Source organism: Tauraco erythrolophus, chromosome 11 (assembly GCF_009769465.1).
Source record: "Tauraco erythrolophus isolate bTauEry1 chromosome 11, bTauEry1.pri, whole genome shotgun sequence".
NCBI classification, from domain to species: Eukaryota; Metazoa; Chordata; class Aves; order Musophagiformes; family Musophagidae; genus Tauraco; species Tauraco erythrolophus.
In genome coordinates this window covers 30161083-30184295 of record NC_141475.1, presented here as the reverse complement: position 1 = coordinate 30184295, position 23213 = coordinate 30161083, and the positions used below count along the sequence as shown (strand labels likewise).

The following is a 23213-nucleotide window of genomic DNA, read 5'->3' as shown; positions in this document are numbered from 1 at the left end:
AAAGCGCTACTCAGCTGTGCAAACAGATTTGCTTGCTCCCAAAGTGTTACAGCATGCCTTTCGAAAGCCATCAGAATGAGAAAAAGTTCACCAAAACATATTGACAGAATATATTCTTGATTAAATAAATATGGACACTGTGGAAACTTTTACATACTATTTCTAGTCGGCTAATATTTAGGAAATTCAGTCACAGATCTGAACCACTATGCCAAGCACTGCATAAATACATAGCAAAAAGTGGAACATCATCTATAAATGTGAAAGGTACTGAATAAAATATAGTCTGTATTAGTTGTGACAGATTTTTAAGTCTGTGGAAATGTCCACGTCAGGCACCTGAAGTCCCTTCGAGAACAGACTCTTAATTAGGTGTATGCTTTTATTTCTATAAGCTGAGGAGTTGGTATGAACAAAAAACTCCACTGTCCTATTCTCACCTCTTGGCCATTTCGGAATTGCTATAAACGGATCGACCTAAACACGGCGGCGGTTTGAAGTCCCAGGCGCAGAGCAGTTGTTAGCGTTACTGCGACACACTGCCGTACGCCTCAGCCTTCCTCATCTTACTCGGGTTCTTCTGCAGATCCCCACTCTCATGATACAATTCGCTCCTGACTGCGGAATCACAGAACGTAACCAACGCCTCTTACTGAACACATTCATGCAGGACAGTTGTTGGGAGAAAGGCAGAAGAACTGAAGTTAGTTACCTCAGGGGACAGCCTAGATGTTTATTACAAATTTAAGACAAAAGTAAATGTGTATATTGCATTACTGCTATTGGTGACCATTGGCAGCCAAATGTTTGTAATTTTCTTGGTCTGTAAAGAGACAGCCCTGACGATCCACACTGCAAACGAGTCACTATGAAATCATGAGACAAACTTACCAAAAATGAACCTGAACAAGAATCTGGTCTGTGTTTTCAAGACTACGTTTTGTGACCTTGAGCCTGTAACCTGACCTGTCTGTTCCTCGTTTTCTGGAGTGGTAGAAAAGTTAAAACTGCAGAAATGAAATGTTAGGGATATTGTAATTCTCAATTATACATGAAAATGTTTTCTTCTATTTGCATCATTTCTTTAAAATTTTCAGAGTTTTCATGGCTTTATATTCACTAGGGCTCGTACCTGCTAAAATCAGAGGAACATAAGTTGATGCTTAAATTTAAACTTGAAGTGCTAAACATGAATAGCAATGAAACCACACCCCTTATATGAAGCCTTTAGGTAATCCATACTGCAAAACAGACTTTTTAGTATTTTGCAAGTTTTGCTTCCAGTGCAGAACCTAACTGTGCAAAAAAACCTCATCACCATAAACAAACACAGAAGCAAACCAGCTACAACCTCTGACCTGAGAAACACAGAACGACTGCAGACAGATGATCTAACAGCACTTGGCACAGTAAGCTTTGAAAATGATGTGGTGGGCTGGCAGGGACTCCATACCACCTCTGAATGAAAAAGCACGAGAAGAGTTTCTTTTTCTATGTTCAATACTGCATCAAAAATTTGTCAGAGAGGCTCTAAAATAAAATGCATGAGATGTTAGAACTTCACCTCAAACAGTACAAATTCACTGGCTGCCAACTCTACAGAGGGGAAAATAACACGAGGAAGTGGAGAACATGCTGTTAGGCCTGATAGCACAATCAGGGTGGCAGAGCTCTCCTTCCTGAAGCAAAACTTACTTAGGCAGACAAATGAGTAAAAGGTGGGTCTCCTCTCTTTTTTGTATTTTCACCACAGAGATGACACCCAGCACTCACCGAGATTCGGCTGAGACATTGCCGCAGACCTCTGCGGTATCGGTGTGGAAGCAGCTGCAGGATGGTGGCTCATGTGATTCAGCGGTTGGTTCATAGTTTTTCGAGGATCTTGCCATGTTGTAATTTTTTCTATGTGACTGAGAAAGAAAAGATAAAACACAAGGTCAATATGAAATACCTGAGTATATAATACACACAGCTAGGCATAATGTCATAAAAGTTCTATTTGCTTTTCTTATCCCACGTTTTTCTACCCTCCTCACCTTGTGCTAACCCGCTTGAAATTATCTGTCATCTTGTCATCTATCTCTTCTTCTGATCTTCTGCCCCGGCCATTCTAATTTTTATGCACTACTGTTGAATACTTTCACTTGAAAAATTTGTGAATTCTATGATGATGTTGAAAATCTGTAATGCATCCTCATCTTCCAGATTTTTTAATTGTTCAAAAGTTGTTTACTCTTGTCCTACCAGTCTTTTTCTACATACTCAAATATATGGCCATTCTTCATTCAGCAACATACGATAATTTTGCTGAGTTTTGAAAAGACAAATGTTTGTCTTGCCAAATCCAGCGGCTTTATTCACACCATGAAAACTATTCTGTCTGTATGTCTCCAAGAATATCAGAATATATTCTCATTACCAAAAGGGGCAGATTACATCCTCATGACTCGTGTGTAACCACCAATTTCTCTGTAAAGGCACTAACGGTTTTCACTGCAATGTAGTCAATGTAGGTCAACAACGTATCTCCCACTAGCACGTAAACCCTCATGTACCTATATTACCCTGAAAACTATGGAGTAGTGCACAAATCTACATGAGATTTTACAGTGAAATAATTATAAAGTGTGATCTCTGTAAAACATTTCTTGTAACAGAATACAGGGGTGAAGGAACTGTGGTTTTGTTGCAACTGAAGGTGTTCACTGAAATGCATCAGTTTTGAAAGAAACTTATCAGGACAAGGATTTTAAGGATCTGCATGCAATTCTATTTGAAACAAGAAAAGAAAAAGGAACTGTTTTAAAGCAATCAATAGTCCAGTATCTGTCTAGGGAGTGCCTGGTTCCATGCCCAGCTTGCGCCCAGCTGACTTAACCAGGTACTGATTACCGACTGGACTGGGGTGGGTTTTCCTCTATTATTTTTTTGCTAGGAAACTTTAAAAGAGATTCATAAGAAGAACATGTAAAGAAGAATAAAAATCTAAATATTCTATGTCTGGAAAACCATTCCAATACACCCTTCATAAAAGCACAGTCTAACATCACCTTTCCTGAACTCGGCCTCAAACTCATCATTGCTACTTTACCCTACAGAATCAGCGTTGCTGCGACCGCCTCGCACCTCTGGACTCAGCTGATCACCAGCACTATTTCATAAAAAAGTTTCCATCTATCGTGATGTTACCACATCCAAACTCTTTACAGTAAGTCTCTGACATTACCAAAAATAATGTGAATCACAAGCAGAAAAAAACAAAAGAACAATCTGAACCATTTTTTAAAGAACGGAAAAAAGTGACATTGTCTTTATTTAGTCCACAGCCATTTTCTTTTCCTAGTATTTCATATTTAATGTACAGTTCCAAGACTGTAACTGAAGACCACACTTTCACTTTGATGCTTGCCTAAAACTCAGCCTCTAAGCTGTTGAGTCACTTCCTTTCTTCATAGCTTCTAGAACATTTATCATTCACAATGAAAGCACGCACCATTGCTTCTCCCGAGCATTAAAACATTTTATTCTCTCCTCATTGCAAACCTTTATTGTATTTTAGCTGTTCTTCTTTTTACTCTTACTTTTCAAGTATAAGAATTCTTGTATCCAGTTCAGTTAAATGATCTTTTTCCAAAATTGAGAAATGGCATTCCGAATGAAAGACGTTGCTAAAGCAATTGGGCTGTATTTTCCGTTAAGTCCTAATTGTGCCTAAATGAGATGAAAAGTGTTTTTATTTAAAGTTCCATTGTTTTGTTTCTCTGACATTGTAATTCAAATAAAGAAGCTCCACTTAATCCACGCTATGAATTTTGGAATTCCAACATATAATAGAAAAGATTTTTCCCCAAATAGTGAGAAACATGGTTTTTAAGCATGAGCTGCAGTGATTAAACAAATGCTGCCTTGATGAAGCTTATATCAGAACACATTTCTCGCTGCAAAATTTGAACAGAAGGTTAAAATTAAATCACTTTTTTTTTTCCTGGAATGTTCATCTCTAAAAACTGAAAGCACAATTTCCTGTTAGGAAAACATGAGACACAAGTTAAAGTATTTATTTAGTCAGTTATATTAAGCAATCTGTAACTTGTTTGAACTTATTCCTCACTCTAACTACAAATCCGAAACCTTCAACCAGAACTGCCAACTGCGCACAAAGAGCAGGAACAGGAAGTGCTCTTAAGAAACTGACATGCTGGAATACCAAATGGTCAACTTCAGAATTCTTATTGTAGGTCTCTTCCAACTGAAGTATTCCATTCCATTCCATTCTGTAGCCCAAAGATAGCCACTGCTGTCTTCAAAACATTTGTGCTTTGCTCCTGCGCTACCTCCTGCTGAATAAATAGACTGTCACATGCTCAGCAAAGAGCTCCACTTCTCTAGTCTTGAAGAGGCATCTTCAAGAGGTTCTGGAATATCATGTTCAGTGATAAATTCAAGAGAAAGGCCCTTTATCTCCTGGGAAAAATGGAATTAAGAAACCTGTCCAAGAAACTCAGATGACCAGGAAACTCATGAAAGGGAAGTTTGCGAACCACTGGAGCACACATTGGTTGTCACAGTGTTTCTTCCTTGTTACCTTCTTTTCTAGATTTGACGTTTAGTTACATGGAAGCATTGAAAGATATTACTTTTTAACTCAAAATATTTAATACCTGAATATCTCAATGCTGTTATTGCTTGATGTAAAATGCAGTGTAGAGAAAAGCAAAAATAATCTGCTATTCTGTGCAAAATAGGTCAGCAAGTAGTGAAAGTAAACATTGATCAAAATAAGAAATTTGTCATTTAGGCCTTGATCCTGAAACACTGAATTCACCAGAAGTTTTGCTACAGATGCCAATGGAAAGTGGGTCATACGCTTTTAAATTTTCACAGATTCACAGCATTGCAGATGTTTACGAAAGAGCATGGCAGCAGGAATCTTTGGTTGCAGTTGGCAGTCTATTAAAATAACTATGATTTACTTTTTTTTTTTTGTCTTGCACTTTTAACACAGGGTCCTTGGGTTTACTTTATTGAAAGTGTAAAAAATTTTGAAACATATAGGATTTAGGTAACAGAAGTAATTAAAAATATTCTTCAGCAATATACTTTATATAGCGCTGACAGTAAACACTATCATCAGCTCAGCAAAATCTTGTCCAAATAATGACTTTGAAAAAAACAGTACTAGTACTGAACGAACAGTACTATGTTGACATTATCCCCAATATACTTTAAAAGCCAGAGAGTCAAGCAAAGTTACTCTTCTAGAAACACATTTAGGATAACACTCCCTGTTGAAACACTTGGTTTCTGATCACCAAATTAGGATGAAACGAGCTGTAGTTCTGTAAAGGAGCTTTTTTCCACATGGTACCACGAGACAATTCTCTACCCCTTTCTTGCTGCGTCAAAACATGCCCAGGGGAAGTGTCCTGCCTACAAAGGATTACGAGGAAGGGCTCCGCCACTCGCTTTCCCTGCAGGACGTGTCTTTTCTTAGTTGTTGGCACCGTGAGACAGGCAGCACGAATCCCAGGCAGACAGTGCTAAGGCAGCACAAAACATGAAGAAACACATAATATAGAATCAATAAACGAGGAAGCATTTTCAAAGTCAGTATCTTTCCAGGATGCATCTTTATTGCCTTGCAGATTTTCTCCTTTTTCATTTAAAATGAGTTGCAAATTAAACATATTCAATCAAGTTTTAATAAATTCATAAAGCCTCTTTGCACATAAAAATCCTCATAAGAAAAGATAAAAATGTTCTGAAAATTGCTATGCAAAGCAACCAGTCATGAAACTGTAGCTGAAAATCAATACTGCTTTTGTTCAAAATCTCTTTTGTCCTTTTTATAGTGAAAACAATCTGTACTTTAATTGCACTGTGAGAAACAGGGCAATGACAACCATTTAGCAATGCTTCGTAACTTAGAGAAGAACTGAAAAATTGGCCAAAAACTGTAAGGATCATAGATCTTAAAGAATCCAAAACAGGAATTTTCGTCTAAACATGGTAACTCCTCAGCAGCCATAGCCAGGATCCACAAGCAGCCTTGCTCACCCTTCTTGGTGCCATCCCAGCAGCCTACAAACATATCTTCTTCATTAAAAAACATGCAGACAGAGTGTCTGAAACACAACACTCAAATATGGCATTGATATTATGATTCAAGATCAAGTAATGGCTGGTTGTTACGAGAATTTATTACTATGACCACTGAACCAATTTGGTTTTATCCAGTCATTAAAGAAAAGGCTGTTAAACATCTGACAATGCTTATTTAATGACTTAAGACAGTAGAACTGAAAATGCAACAATCCCCTAAGATCAGTACTAAGATTCTAAAACAAAGGGCTTGGTTTCAAGCCAGAGAAGCCTCCCCCCTATTCATATTTCCATTTTTAATTTAAATTCTTCCCCTTTTATTTCTATGTAAGTATTGAAACGGTTATGTTAAACTTTTGCAGAAACAGGCACCGGTTTGTCCCACTTGAAATGTACTGGATTAATACTGGGATAGCAGACTTTGGCTCAGTATTTTTTCATTTATGCAGGAGAATGAAAGAAAATGTAGCAGTGACAGAAATTAGCCTTTTTTTAGATTCTTGCAGCCTCCTGGGTACCAGAAATTACAAGATCCAATTCAGAGCAGACTCTCTTTTCTTCAAGGCCAATGGGTAAAACACTAAACATCACAGGTAGATTTCAAACACTAAAATGCAGAATACGATCCTAAAATTCAGGACCTTCATCATTAAAATAAATTTGAAGGCAGTTCCAGCCGACGCTCGCCAATGGCAGGTGGTTCCCACTCATAACCCTGCTACACACGTTGAGTGGCGCACAGTGCTGAGCAGCCGATGCGCAGTGAGCAGGTGTAAGGGCAGCATTTAGCCCCGGAACGCCCGTAGGATTGTTGGTGGGTTTTTAAAAAGTACGATACAGTCCAATGTTGGAGTAAGTCAGACCAAAGCTGTGATTTCATGACTGCCTGAGGACAACCCAAGTCCATGCTGCTGCTGAGAGGGGAAGTGGCACGTCCCCAGCTGTGTGTTCTCATCCCCTTTTTTGGGCTGACAGGAGCGATCCTGCAGTCGTGCAGTCTGCCCAGTCAGGCTAAGCAAACCTTTATGGCTAATATTAATTTCTTATTCTTTTCTGTTGTGCCAATGCTGTTTTTGCTGGACTCTCATCTGACCAGCTGCACGAGGAAGGGAGAGGCAATTCAGAGCACCAGCGGCGGAAGAGCAGCACTTCTGACTGTGGAACCACACCCTTTTACCACCATTTATTTCAACCCAGGAAAAAAGTAATTTTGCTCATACGTGTGAAATCATTGTAATGAAGACCATTTATTCAGCTCTGAAATGTGTATCTGCACACAAGAAAGAAAAACACTATGGACAGAATCCCTCAATATCCTTACATGGGATTGCACCAATCCACCTGCTCCTTATTTTATTATTTCCAGAACTATTAATCTCCGAAGGACTTTCTCCTTGGCATACATCACATAGCCTACAACAATGCGACAGAGAAGAAAACTTGAGACGAAGACAAGTAGCATAGGCTAGAAATCTGGCCTTGGTTGCTAAACTGTACTACCTGGGTGACCCACTTGGAAGACAGTCATATCTTCACTTCTGCTAAAACATGAGCTTTACACTGGTGCTGGAAAAGACTAAGCATTTAACTGCCAGCCTCACTGAGACATTTAGGTATCGCTGCCTTAAGCCCCTGGTCTAAATGTCCCTGAGGGCACTGACTTGCATGCTAGTTTTACCTGCTTTATCAATGGAATTACATTGTTATAAATCACTTTGCACATTTAATTCTGGTATAGCAGCATCTACACAGAAAGACAACCTGTTACATTTTCATTTTCAAAGTTTTTCATAAAATAGCTCCAAAGTTATGTAAATAGTATTTTTGAATTTCCTTTGTCATTTTTACTTTCTTTTTTCCTCTAAAAGGCAAGGGGAGAAGAAAATAGGAGACGGAACAGTAACACTGGTTTTGTTTAAAAATGGGTATGAATAAAGAGCACTTATCACATTTAAATACACTTTCTGTACCAAGTATTACTACACTGATTGCTCAACCAAAGATGAAGCTGTAACTCAATGTCAGAACGAGTCTGAAAAAGACTAATTTTATAAGCCCTCTAAACCACTAATTATTCACTCTTTTATTATTATTATGATGATGATGTTCTACTACTATTATGTATCTATTCTTACCTCTTTTTTTGCATGCCATTTTCTCTTCATCATCTACACGCATTATTCAAAGAGACAGGCTAAGAGTTTGGGAGAGATCAGTGAAACAGTTCTTTGCTATAAATTCTGAAGATAAGTGTCTCCATTACATGCATGTGAATCCAAAGAGGAGGAGCCCCAAACTTTAAAGATATCTTGCCTATTCTATAATATTGAAGCTTCACTACAAAGTAGAGAGAACTGCTACGTAGAAGCATGAGGAACTTTCAAGGCTTTTTTTTAATATAAAATTCTTATTTGAGAAATATTTAAACACATGACAAAGTAGCCCCGAAATACATATTAAAATTCTCACTTCCAAGGTTTTCAGAAGCCATCTTTGCATTTCTTATTATTATAAATTGTAGTATCAGAGCAGGCCATTTCTCAATACGGTCTTCATTTATAAATAAGCAGGGTAGGAAAGAAGCGACATTCATTTTAACGCCTATTTTTGCATCACAGATGAGACTGATGGGGGCTTTTCATAGGAAAATAAGTTGATTCAGTGTTCCCACTGAAATCAGGGAAAGTTAAATATTTACAACTCAAACGAGATACACCAAGTATCTGTCTAATACCACACAGACTTGGACAAATATGCCCAAACCACAGCATTCACGCCCATAAAGTCCTACGATGCACAAGCTCAGTAAGTGGTGAACTGTATCCTAACGGTGGCCCCTCATCAGAGGAAAATTAAAGCGACGCTCAGATCTAAACAACTCAGGATTTTACCAGGACTTTTTGATTCTGTTCCACCTGTTGTACCTTAGGCTTGCGTTCAGTGCTTCCTGTTTGGGTGTCTGCTTCCCACTTTGAAACGTCGATGTTCTTCAGAGCTTGTGCTACTGCTGTACTCTGCGTTTTTGAACTGCGCGGCCCTAATCCCTGACTGCCACTGCAGCCTTGCTCAGCCAGCTGTTAGTTCAAATCAGCGAGCAGCAGCATGAAGTACACTAATTCTCTTTCTGCTTCCACTAACTCCAACAACAAAGGTATCTCGGTGGGTTCTATTTTCAGACCATATTTGTTTTTTCTAGTATTAGGACATTCAGATCTACTCATCTAAAAAGGTTTAAGGGGCACAGAGGAGGAAGAACTGAATTGAAACCCATTATGCCGTGAGCACGCACTCACCTGAAACAACACCAACTGAGACTTGGCTGTGGTCCTTCATCAGGGCTTTGTCACAGGGACTGAGAGAGTGGATTTTGTGACTGACCACATCAAAGTCAAGCTGCTCCAGGGCAAGTGGGAAGCTGATGACTCATCAGCAGGAACAGTCCTCATGTTCTGACTCATTAACTGCTCCAAACAGGGTCACAGCTCCCACAGCCTTGGAGAACGTCCAGCCACCCGCTTCCGGCGACACCACCACTGCTAAACATTGGGAAATCTGTTTATACCTCTGCGAGCAGAGCCAAATCATTGCCCAACCTTTCCTCTGTCCCTTGCAAACAAAAGAGGGACAAAAGGAAGCCGGACTCAAGTCCACTTGCACTGCTTTGACGCTGTGTGATGTGGCAGATGCAGTTTTATACAGATGGAAAGTTATTTAAATTTAAGAAAATTACCTCGCGGCCACATCGCCTCAGTCTATTGTGTGAGCCTGCACATGGCACCGCAGTGCAACTCGTGACACTACAGCCAGAGCCACGCCACAGTATATTCACATATTCAACAATTATTGCTCTGAGAAAAGATTCATACAGTACATTTGCATTAAAAAAATAAATAGTGAGTATCGCGAGCAAATCAAGACTTCATCTGGCCTACACCAACTGAGAAATAATGCACACCATCAATTATGGTGGTACCTACTGGCGTATCTTCCTTTGACCCAAGCAATAAATGCCAATGGTTTACTGCACTCATCAGCCCTGGTACATTCATGCATCTCTGAAAGAACCTGTCAACCGCCTGAGGGCAGAGAGTGAACCACCACGGAGACTCCCTACAGAAGAATATTCCAATCGAGTAGCTTGCTTTCATCTTTCCCAGTAACTTTTATGCAACAGTATCTTCTACTACACCAGTTTCATCTGCAAACAAGTTCACTGATTTTCTGTTATTCCAGGTTCAGTTCAAAACTACTTCTCATTCTAGAACTGTCAATGCACTTGACCCAGCCAATTTCGCAGTACTTTATCATTTCAGTACGAGGGTGGTGAGACTTTGGAATAAATTGCCAGAGAGGTTGTGGATGTCCCCTCCCTGGAGGTGTTCAAGGCCAGGTTGGACGGAGCCTTGAGTAGCCTGGTCTAGTTGAGAGGCGTCCCTGCCCATGACAGGGAGGCTGGATTAGATGATCTCTGAGGTCCCTTCCAGCCTGTGCCATTCTATGATTCTACGATTTAATTCGCCGCCTCAAGCCCGTTGCTTACCCAGCTTTGCCCTGCTCTCTTTTCACACAATTGGTCTCACGTAGACAAGGTGCCAGGTTTTTTGCAACTCTTTCCATTGAAGGAAACATCCTGTATGGCTGTGCCTTGTAAGCACCCTCAAAATCGTTAAGTAAGTATTCTTAAATATTTTCTCTTTTGCTCTACATTTAAACTTATTTCACACTCTAGTCCCTTTCAGTAGGGTTTGACTTCACAACTGCACAAAAGCAGCTTTAGATGGCATTTAGTTGTTTTAAAGATCCTGTCTACTAACAGGGAAACAGCCAAACAGATGTGGGAGTCTGGTGAGCTGTGCCGCAGACTGGAGAGCAAGAAAATATCCTTACTAAGAGCAGAAAGAACAAAACAAACAAGCATCTCAGCTTCTTGCTAAATTACTTCAGAAAGGTCAAAAAAAACCCCAAACCCAACAGTCTACACCTTGTGTTCTCAGTGATCAGAAAGAAGATCCTTTCCTTGCACTATAAACTCTGGCGAGCTTTTCACAGTCTCTGTTTTATTTGAGCGAGGTGGGGAACACTTGATTTGGGTTGTTCATAGATAATGAATTTGGAAGAGTCTCATTTGCTTTTCACTTACTGTTAGAGACATCAGATACATAAATGTGTTTCTAGCTTCAAAACAGTTTTGACATAAAAGCTACTTACAAGAAATTTTCTTTCTACTCCTTGGGTTTTACTAAATGTTGGATATTTCAAACAACGCTTCTTCCAGGCTTCCTGCAGTATAAATTTTACAGTTTTTTTTCTAAATATGGTATCATTACAGATACTGTAAAAGCTATTTTTCCACCTGCAGTTCACTTCAAGTGAAATTTATTTTAAGCCTTGCCATTGGTTCATGTCACAGTTATTCCTTGTCAGGTGGAGTTATATGGCATTAAAAAAGAAAGTGTAAAGATACTGAAATTAACTCACTGATTTTTCATGGTAATGTAGACGGAATCAACATTTTGGAAAGCCAATCTACCCATTCTACCAGGCAAACTACACAGTACTTTGAGATTTTCAACTGCAAAATGAACTCAAGTGGAGTGTGAAGTCACGATTTTTTAAAACATGTTTCTTGAGAACTGCTTCACGAGCCTCACAGCATCGTGTTCATCTGTAAAGTTGAGTATCATTAACTTCTTAAAAATCTTAACTCTGTTACTGTTTTTTAAGTGACCTGTGTGACTCGCAGTCACCGGTGAGCAAAACTTAAGATATGAATTGAATGAAAATGATTTTTAACTTTAGAAACAATTACTCTACATGCACGTGTCAAATTCCCACATAAATTAATCGAATTTGTGTATATACACACAGACTCAATACACTATTGTATTGTCCTAAAAAAAACCCAACAGGATAAGAGCTGTGAATGTCCTTCACTGTACTGGATATCTGACATGGTGCAAGTGAATAAGCACAAAAGAAAATATCACAGAACCGATCATCTCTGTCATTAAGCAGATAATTCAAAACCCATCACTAGAATCTAAAGAAAACAAATCTTAGTACAGTCTTAATTTATTTTAAAAAATAGTCACAAGATTCCAATTCACCCCCCCAAAAAAATCACATAAAGTGACTTTCAGAAGTATGGCTTTACCCCTGTAAGGTAAATGGAAAAAAGTATGCACAAGTATTTAGTCCTGTGTAGCAATCAGGATAAAAAAAATTATTGCACATATAAAAATATCCTTTTTCTTACGAAAACTCTTTGATCTCATTTCCCTTGCACACTTCAGAACCATTTCCAGGCCTAGTATCTGTTTTTAGGAAACTTCAATGGGAGAAAGGCGAGACAGACTGTATTCAGAAAAATAAAAACACTGGTTTGGGTAAAAAATTAATTCACAAATGAGTGTTTTTACACGCTTACCCACAGCAGTTGCATTTCTCAGTATGTTTAGAAAGCCACAAACCCACCGTTCGCTACGGAAATGCCACAGCTCCCTAAGGATGGAGGTACTCCCTAAGTACTGCGGTACCACCACCACGAATGCCTCGCCTGAAGGTGGTCAGCTTGATCACGGGTGGGGCCAGGAATCTCTGCGGGGATGAAGAGGATCAAGGAAATTCTATAATTAAGAGGTATTTCACAGCAGCTTCTGGCAGCTGCTGGAAGCAGTGGGAGGACTGGCCGGGGAGTGCCACAACAACTCGCAAAGCTCTCGCTCATCAGACCGTCCGCGGCGAACCGCCCCCAGCACTGCTGCTGCCCCACGTCCTACCAAGGTCACCTCATCCCAACTCTGCCAGTCCTGCAGCCTGGGGGCACTTCGGTTGCTGCTCTCATCTCTCTCATCCTGAAAGGAGGAGGAATTTGTTGTTCATTAAAAAAAGTGAGAAACATTTTAGATTGTCTCTAGTGAGAAAACTGTGCATATGCCATGTGCTCCCTTGGATATTAAAAGAGAATTTGTGAATGCTTCTTTGTTAGAACCCTCCGTTAAGCACTCTTCTTAGTCATTAACAAAATACTAACGGGTTACTTAATGCTCAACTTCAAGTAGTTTTAGTTTCAAAAGATGAACCTTTAGTATTCAATATATTGTAATTTACGTATGCAAATATTTTTTACTTTGCAGATATTCTGTCCTCTCCATGGCCGTCATATGCACTACAGAAGGGCAGGATGTGGCTCAATAACTGCATGAGAATACCCTGTTCTGTCCGTAGCATGCACCTGCATTCCTCTTCCTTACCACAGACTGCAAAATTTCAAGAACCAAGTTCTGCCTCTCATCACAACATTAAAAGGCTTTACAGAAACTACAGCCCCACGTCCTAACATCGTGCACCCACCTCACCCGTGCATTTGGTAACTGTACCTCGCCGCGTGGATTGCAGCAGGTCCCACAACGTGGAGACGAACTTCCAAACACGAGAGACAGTCACTTCTCTCAAAAACGTAAAGCTTGAAGATCACGCAATAATTTCAGTAGGATCGCCCCATTTCTATGGCTTGTCACTTCCTCACAGCTCTGCTAAATGCAAACTTAAGTGGAAATGGGACTGAGTTAAATTATGATCTGAATTGCATCTCGTTAAAGACAATGTGCTTCACTCTGGCATGAGCCAACAAAGAACATGTTTGGAGGAAAATCGTTATTGGCATAGACAGTTTACATGCCAGACTGTGCAGACAAAGCATCAATTTCATGAGGTTTGCAGTTGTCTTAGTCTTTTCTTTTAGCTTATGTCTACACTACACACACAAAAAAAGGAATGTGAAAAGTGTAATACAATGAACTAAAACAACATAGTCAGTTAGCTGCTTTTGGTCCTTTCAGTCGTGCATTGTGACACTATTGTTAACTATGTAGTCGCACACCATTTTTCCAGAGTGCCTGCTTTATTTACTAAAGGCTCAGTTACTGATGTGCTATTAAGTATGGAGACAAAAATCCATTTTCATACAGCGAGCACTAAAACAGATGAACAGAAGATGAAGGAGAAGAGCCTTTCTTTAGGCTATCTTGTGAATACACAACAATTCACAAAAATATTTTTAGCAAATAATGGGTAAAAATGGCATTCCCCACAGACAACACTTATCACATCCTTCAATTGTAGCTTTGTCACCTGTAACAACCACATTAAAAATGAATTCTATCTGCACAACAAGTATTTCTCCTGACATTTTCCAACATCATCTTAAGAAAAGTTGATAGGTCTGGTTCTCTTCCATGTACTCAAAGAAGAATGCCATTAACTTCTTTCTCATACACACAAGTAGAATGTACACTTCTTTTCAGATGGGTCCCATCTCCTCTAAGAAGGCATGTGAGAAATAATGAGTTCTTGTGAAAAAACATAGTGATGGTGGTACACAAGAACCCAGACAGGATGAGTTAGACTGTCGGTGCACGTACGGTTGGCTTAGTACAGACACAGAGTATTTGTCTGGCGCTGGCCTATGTCCAGGGCCATGCTGCAGGCTTTTGGGACAGAGTGCTGGTAAACTGGACAGATGGGTAACATTCTCCTTTCATGGGACAATACTTTGAAGCAGGACAATCAAAAGCTGCAGTGTGCTCCCAGCTCTTTAGCAGGGGTGACTCGACTAACATACTGCTGCTGCTTGATGTTCCCAAGCCTCTGGGGCAGACTGTGGGACACTTGGGCTGTTGCAAATAAAACAAAAAACAGATTTGAAGTCTGTTCTATTTTTCTGTTGTTCTAAATCACAAGCAATACATGATAAGACAAGGGGCAATGGCTTTAAACTGAAAGAGGGGAGATTTAGATTTAGATTTATAAGGAAGAAATTCTTCCCTCTGAGGGTGGTGAGGCACTGGCACAGGTTGCCCAGAGAAGCTGTGGCTGCCCCATCCCTGGCAGTGTTCAAGGCCAGGTTGGATGAGGCTTTGGGCAACCTGGTGTAGTGGAGGGTGTCCCTGCCCATGGCAGGGGGGTTGGAACTGGATGGTCTTTGAGGTCCCTTCCAACCCAAACCATTCTATGATTCTATGAGGCAGCTTATCAGAATTCAATCTCAGTAGATTGTATTAAAAAAACACGAGCAGGCAGCCTGCACTTGGCTGACAGAACATCCCATGGCTCCACGGCCACCGCGCTGCAGACAGGGGTGGCCACCAGCACGGCACGCTCTTGCCGCTTCCTTGGTGTTGGCCCGACAGCCGCGCGGTGGCAAAGTGAAACGAATGAACATCTTGGTCAGCTCTTTCAACCCACGGAAACAAACCTTGCAGATTATTTCAGGTAGGCTGACAAATGGATCTGAGTGACCCTGCAGCCCACGACTGCTAGTCAAAACGCAATGGAGAAGGAGGTTTGGAAACACGAGGGCAGAGTCAGGCCGCTCCTTTCAGTGGTGCCCTGCAGCCAGAACAGCTTCAACTGTGCGATGGCTGGGTTAGTTTCAGCCTATTGCGTATTCAGCCATGGTCTAGTGATTTCTGACAGAGGAGGGAAGAATGAGAAAGATTAGTGGAAATCTACAGGGATATTTTCATTTTATACCAGAAGGAGACATCAACACACACATGCTTTACTAGATTTTTAGTATGAAGAACTTTTACAGCTTCTCTCTCTTAAACGGGAGACATTTGCCTATTCTTAGGGCACTCTGGAAGCACTCACTGGCACTTTAGGGTAAGTCAGTGTAGCTGCTCCAGGTTCACAGCTGCTGCAAAGCACTCCGGGTGGCCTCTGTTGATAGCCTTGAAACAACTGGTGGTAGGCAGCCAGAACAGCTGTTAAGTATTATTTTCTAACTTCAGCATTTTAATTATCTGCTGACATTATTCACTGTTAATCAGGAAAGCAAAAAAGTTTGCCTTATTTGAAGCCAAAACGTTAACAGTATTTTGCACAAGATCGTGCACACAGTATACACACCTGAAGAGAAAACACCCATGAGGCTGAAGAGCTTAAAGCTGCATGCCATAGATTTCATGTGTACTGTTCGACAGTTGGAAAGAATAAGATTTTCTCTGTCATCGTATCACTAAAAGCACACAAACACATACAAACCCCAGTATCTCTCAATCGCCTCTCCTTGGAAAGTGCAGAAGTTACTGACGAATCCAATGGTTCAACTCTTCCCTGCTGCAGCAGGTGGAAGGGACTGCCTACAGCATTTCCACCTGCAGGCTTAGCTAACAAAACTAATTGCTTTTGCTTTTTCAGACACCAATAGCTTTTCATGAAAATTTCATGAAGCTTTAACAAGGAGACACAATGTAATTATTAAACTGATTGAACCATGAACTTTGTTCTCCTACTACATGTTCATCGTAATTTCCAATCTTGAAGCTGGAACATTACATAAGTATTTGACTATTTATTATCCTATGCGAAGTACTAATTAAAATAACTTCTTCAGTGAAAAGAGTTGCTCTTTTCTTGAGTTAGTTCCAGCATTATTTGCTACTCCGAAGAGAACTTTAAGAATGTCCTGCTAAGCTTCCCTGTAACTGACTGATTCCATTGTTAGTATACGCCAGGGTCTTAAAAAACATTAAACTAGTTACACAAATGGAAACAAAACACCCTTTGAGTTCTATTGACAACTTAACCTTTAGAATTTGGATGAAATCCCAATTCTTGAGAGAAAGGAAAAAAGGGGACTGAATGAAACTATTATATAGGCCATTGTTAAGAGATTTTTTTAATGAGTACAATATATAATGGTATTAATGCATTTGTTTACTTGATGAGTGCCTGTAGCACTCATATTTAAGGAGACATATTAATGATTCTTTTAAAACCATGTTTATTTTATTTGGGGGAAAAATGAAATAATCTGAAGACACAATATTCCTTTGTGAGAGATACATGACATTTTCAGATTCATGAAGTCACAGAAATTGTTAACTAGGTTACAGAACGAAAAATAATTAACTGTCCTCCACTTAAGCTAAAGAGCTGTAATCAGGTTTTGCTGTGATTGCCTCTCTTTACCAACAGAAAACCCATGTCAGAAGTGACCATATTGATGAACAATCAGGGTTTACATACATGGAATACAAAATGATGCTGTCTTGTAACAAGAAAGGGAAAAGCAGCCCAACCTAATCAATATTCTTTTACTACTGAGCTGGCATTTCTAGGCAAGCTGTTATTATTGCAACATATTGTGCATTCCGGTAAAAACAAACAAACAAACAAACAAACAAGAAACCCCCCTTCTACTATGCAGAATCCCCTTAGAGAGAAATAATCAAAATCTTCCCTGAGCAAGAACAGACAGCAAGACAAATGAACAACCTAGAACAAAACAGGACATAAAATCCCTATGAAGTTATAGAAAAATTCTTTTAAAGTTGTATCCCACTGCATTGGCCAGAGGCAGAGAAATATATGGCACTGAGACTTCGGTCCCAGAATTTTCTACTGCAGTCTAGACTTTTATTTCGTGTTTTGCTTTCTGAGTCTGTAAGAAAATCACCATTATTGTTTCCAGGACATTGTACATTTTGCCCGTGCATTTAAAAAAAAGGGATTTTTTTCTAGTACTGGTGCCCTTTTGATCAGAGGATTAATATGGTAGAACTCATTAGCATAATACCAATAAAACTCGGTGTTTTTTAACTACCTGTCATGTACTGTCTTCTCCTTGTAATTTGAAGAAAAACTGTCAAGAGCTTCAGATCATTGCAATCTATTTAATACACTTTTACAGAGGTTTTTGTTTGCAGAAATAAATTATTTTCTACGCCAAAAGCAGGCACATCTGCAGTCCTGTCTACCTTCTTGTTTTGTGCTCATACGGGGACCAGTATTTCTTAAAAAGACAACAAAATGGTGTTACCACGGTCTCTAGAATCTCGTTCCACAAACGCACAGCAGTTCTTCTAACTTTTTCCTATGACGAGCCCTCTTTTTCCAGAGTTGCTTGGTCAGAGTTTCCAAACGATAACGCGAATTGGCTCGAGGAACGTACTTCCCAAACAGATGATTCTCCTTCACTGGAAACTGAGCTGAAAATACACACGTTCGTTCAAAGCAGATCCTGGTGCCGCAACTCTCATTCAGAGATCATTCTCACCACCTCAGCTTGCAGCTTAATACAGTTATTAAGCTTCAAAAAAAGTCAAAATAGCTTCTGCCCTCTGAGCTTTACAGACAGAAATCTTTATATTTTAATACAGACGTCAATGGCTACAGCACAGCAGACATGCAGAGACAAACTAGACTCCAAAATATATTTTTGTTTTTCCTCAAAGCCCCAAATCCCTAATTCTTCAGACCAAGATTTACATCTTGTCAATTAAGACTTTAACTCATTTGCCAAAGTTACGTTGGCAAAAGAATTTTCTCCTATGATTTAGTTACAACATAAAAAATTAAAATAATGTTTAGGCAACAAGCTTCATTCATTATATCACAGATAAAACTACTCAGGCGGCTATGAGGTAGCTAGAATTATTTTAAATTTCAAGCCCCTCAAACCTCTCAGTATTTTAGAAAATAATCTTTTTGTTACTGAAAAATTGTCCGGAACAACTTTGTGACTGTTAACTCTAAGTGCTGAAGCTTCATCAACTTGCCAGCGATGCAATGCATCACACTTAAGTTTGCAGATTTATTTGATGAAAGAAGCAGACGCTGAAAAAAAAGCAGCTCACAACTGTGTTACAAGAGTGCGTGCTGCTTGTGGAAGCAAATCTGTAGATTTCACTGGGAGTGATGCTTAGAGGGCTAAGAAAGAATCTGTGCTTCGTGCTGCTTATCTAACCACCAAACTTCATTTTTCAGTTCCTCTTCTCCTTCCAGTGTTATTTGGTGTATAATAAGAAGCATTCTTTCAAACCTATGTGTCTAAATTACTTTTATAGTGTGTAATATGTATACAAGGATGTGCACATCTGGTTACTGGAAAGAGCCGTACTGCCCAAGCATTTTGGCCAGGTTGAGCACCCTGCCCTCCCGCACCGGAGCCTGTACTAACCAGCCAGTGGTAACTACACACAGGTGACATTCTTGCAGACAGTCACAGCCAGAGGGATGGAGGATCCACCCATATTTAAAACACAACCAACTAACCAGCTTGCCCTTGCCCCCCAACCCCAACCCTACAAACACAAAACTTTTATTCTCATTCATACAGTGGAAAAAAAATTAGACTGTGGACAATATGGGCAGAGAAGGAGGGTATCAGAATGCCTTTGACATTCCCCCTGTAAAATAAATTCAATGGGAGAAAATCTGCTTCATTTAAACTAAAACAGAGATCCCCATGAACTTGAATGGGTCAGGACTTCATCTTACTTCCTCCATCTGGACCACTTTTATCACTACTGAGAATACAGTAAGACTAAAAGACAAAAGACTATTCAGGATAAACATAACTTTTAACAGACAGAAGGTAGAACAGAATGTTGCCCTCTTCATTAAGTCCTCATAAGGTGAGGAAAAGGAAAGCAATCAACAAAAATCAATGGATGTATGCTAAGGAAAACGGAGCATAGCTCTTTTCTCTACCCTGTGAGATTAAGAAGAAATCCATTAGGACTCCTGGTATTGAAAAGACACTCTCACTTTCAAGACCTGAAGAAACACCTGATGGAGTCTATGAAAATAATGACAAAAACCTCTCTCTCATCAATATGTTTCTCTGCTATTCCATATTACCCATTTAGGGGGTTCCCTCAGAACATGGGAAAATTTCCAAGGGTTCAATCTCTTCTGTGATATGCACACAAGAAAAATCCTTCCACTTCTTCCAGTGAATTGACCCACAGGAAACAACTTACAATGGGTCAAATTTCTCATAGTGTCTGTGGTTTTACCTGGTTTTATTACCCCATTGGTTTTAATTTTGAAAGTCAGCTTAGAATATAAAAAAAGTTTAATAAAGAAACGGTTCTTTTCACAGTTAGCATTGTTATCCAGTGTCTTCTGCTCAAACAGCTTTAACTCAGGGGTCACGTGCTGCAAGGTCCGAAGTATCTCACTCTACCAGTCAAAAATGGGATCAGTTTATATTTTCAGGAGTTTCTTACAAAATTTTGACTCTCAAAATAGTGGTTCCAGCTCTTCAGAAAGTTTTAGTACACAAAGGTCAGGAGGTGTCCTATTTCAATTATTTTTTTTCTTTATGATCCATGGTGGAGGTGATTAGCTAGCAGATGAACTTTTCTTGGACCCTCTTTCTACCTTCCATATGATGAACTGATTAGTTCCCATGGAAGAAAAGGCAGAACAAATAACCATAGTAATCGCTAGAGTTCAGAAAGTTGGTCTTTTACAATCTCAAACCACTGTGTATCCAGGAAATCCTGCCAGACAGTCACTGTTTGCAAACGGTTGGGAAATGTGATCATTTGCCATGAAAAACAGATGAAAAGCAGGATCTGGTTAAAAGACCAAGTCTTTGCCCAAACAAAACCTTTCCAAAATAAAGAAACAATGTCTGGTAGCTGACAGTTGACCTCAGCTGAGGAAGGGTGACAGCTCTGCACTGGTGCTCTCTGTATGTAACTGGAGAATTTTAAAGTGAGGCCAGGATTTGCAGTAAGATTCAGCTGAACATAAGGAATTACTCTCAGTTCTGACTCTGGTAATATTTCGATCAAACATAGTCTATTTGAAAGGAAATCTGTCTTTTTAAAATTTAAATACAAATGTGGATAAGCAAGACTTCCCTTAGGCTGAGAATAACGTACAAAACCCCCAGACGTTTGACAAGGCAGGTGCATCTCACCGATTTACTACGGGGTGCACTGTCGAACCCGAAGTGCAAGTCCATGTTGGGAGGATTACTGGTACAAGTATGAGAAGCTGTGTACATTTCAAAGGAATATACTGTGCTGTATACAAAAGGAATAATGCTGTGATATTGAAGCAGCACATATTTACCTTATTAGCAGTTTAGACACAAGACCTAAGCCTATTTATTTAGTAATGCAAAAGAGTGACCGACCAGGTAATGTTTAACCTGCACATTAAACCTGGCTAACAAATACCATTGCAGAGCAGGGGGAAGAGAAAGAGGCTTGCTATCCTCAGAAAAGGTGTGACTGTTTTTTTTAATATTAGAATGCTGTACCATAGCTATGAAAAACGCTGACATTGATTGAAAACACATTAAAAAGGCAGTGTCATAGAATGCTGTAAAATTTCCTAATAAACCATTTAAAATCCGGTATCTAAAATCTGATCTTCAAAATCTAGTAGGAATGAAGTATTTAGTAGGAATGGAGTATTTTTAGACCAGCTTCTCACCTGGAAAACAGTCTCCCTGTATTTCAATTGGACTTCTTATTAAATAAATGCAGAATTATTTCATAGAAACATAGAATACCCTGAGTTGGAAGAGACCCACAAGGATCATCAAGTCCAACTCCTGACTCCGCACAGGGCAACCTGAAAGTTAAACCAGATATGAGAGTTGTCCAAACGTTTCTTGAACGACAGGTCTGACGCCATGACCACATCCCTCGGGAGCTGGTTCCAGCGCCTGACCACCCTCCCAGTGAAGAACTTTTTCCCAGTACCCCGTCTGCACCTCCCCTGACCCAGCCGTAAGCCATCGCCTGGCGCCCTGTTGGCAGAACCCCAGAGAAGACGCGCACCTCCCTCCCTGCTCCCCGCAGGAGGAGGCTGCAGGCAGCAGGATGTCACCCCTCAGCCTCCTCTTCTCCAAACCCAACACCTCAGCTGCTCCTCGTAAGTCATGCCCTTGACTCCTTTCACCACCTTTGTTGTGCTCCTTTACGATTTCCCATTGTAAATATTTTTGATAGACTGTATTTTATTGAGTTCAAAGCCTTAAAATCCTTTACGGTCTTAAAAAAAAAAAGGTAAATAATTTGTAATATCCAAATCCAATGAAATAGTAAATAAAAACAAACCCTTGACAAAAATAAACTACTAGGAGGCAACAGAAACCTTGTGAGAATGCAAATGAAGATGACCTGCAAGGAGCTCTGTCATCTTAATGAAGATTTGTGAATGTTTTATTGGCATACTGAGTTCAGAGCAGAGGAATAAAGCAGTCCTACTAAAAAATTTATCTAGTAAAATTTAACCACATGTTGGCACTTTCATAATTTACAATAATGAAAGCAATCAGATTATTACCTGACTGAGAGCTACGAGCAATCACCCTGTATTTTTGTTCCCAGTTCAGCTTCTAGCAGCCAAAAGAAAATCACAGTCTTTTTCTTTGGGTAGAACTGAATTGCGACTGGAGATGCACATCAGGTACCTGCCCCTAAAGCCACGACCACAGCACTGACCAAGTCAGGGGGTGACTGTCCTCGACACGGCCAGCTTGGTGCCGTTGTCTTTGCTCAGCACATAAGTAACGTGCGAGGCGCTGTAGGCCACTGCCACTTGAACAACCAAAAACGATGGGAAAAATTACGTTTCACACTTCGCTTTTAAAATCTGCACTCTTCTCACTCATCTACTGGGTCCAACCGACTGTACGTACTTTACTTCTTACTTCCCAATGTCACAGTCTCTTCCACTGCCAAGGATATTGTCGTGCTGTTATTCCCACTGAAGTCAGTGTCAGTACTTAACACTAATTCCCGTAGAATAGCACAATCTTATGTACTGATTTGTTGACATAAGGAATATAAATAAAAAAAGACAAGCACAGGAAAGAAACCAGAAGCGCTGTTTTTTTCTCATGGCAACTAATTGCTTTCTGCTGCCACAAACTCCTGATCCCAGGCAAGCATGAAGCCATGGATCTTCTCTGGACCTTCGAGACTCTACGACTTGAAGGTCAATAAGTGACCTGAGACAAATAACTTAGTATTTCCATATGATTATTGTTCTTCCCAAGCTTTTTTGTATGCTCTCTGGAAGCACTGCAACGATACTCTAAAAGTACGAACATACTAGACACAGGCAAAACCCCACAACATTGCACTCCAAGTCACTTCTTACAGACATCTTCTTCAGAAATGGATAAGTGATGATTTTCTACCAAAGCTGAACATACGGAGAGAAAAAAAAACAAACCAGACTATTCAATGTGAAATGAACATTGTACGTAACAGCGTTTGCTGGGAACCTCTAGACTTAAACATTCTGCAGGTCATCCAGTCACAGAGCTTGGCTTTGAAAGACTCAGCTGA

The 23213-nt window shown here is 39.9% G+C and overlaps 1 protein-coding gene across 1 annotated transcript in view; it reads right to left on the bottom strand.

Moving 5' to 3' along the window:
- The window catches only part of WWTR1 (WW domain containing transcription regulator 1), a 73268-nt gene that overhangs the window by 32046 nt on the left and 18009 nt on the right, over nucleotides 1–23213 (bottom strand). Inside the window, exon 2 of the mRNA XM_086618414.1 lies at nucleotides 1774–1910. Coding sequence (XP_086474540.1) covers nucleotides 1774–1910 — 137 coding nt within the window. The remainder of the gene's footprint in view (nucleotides 1–1773; nucleotides 1911–23213) is intronic.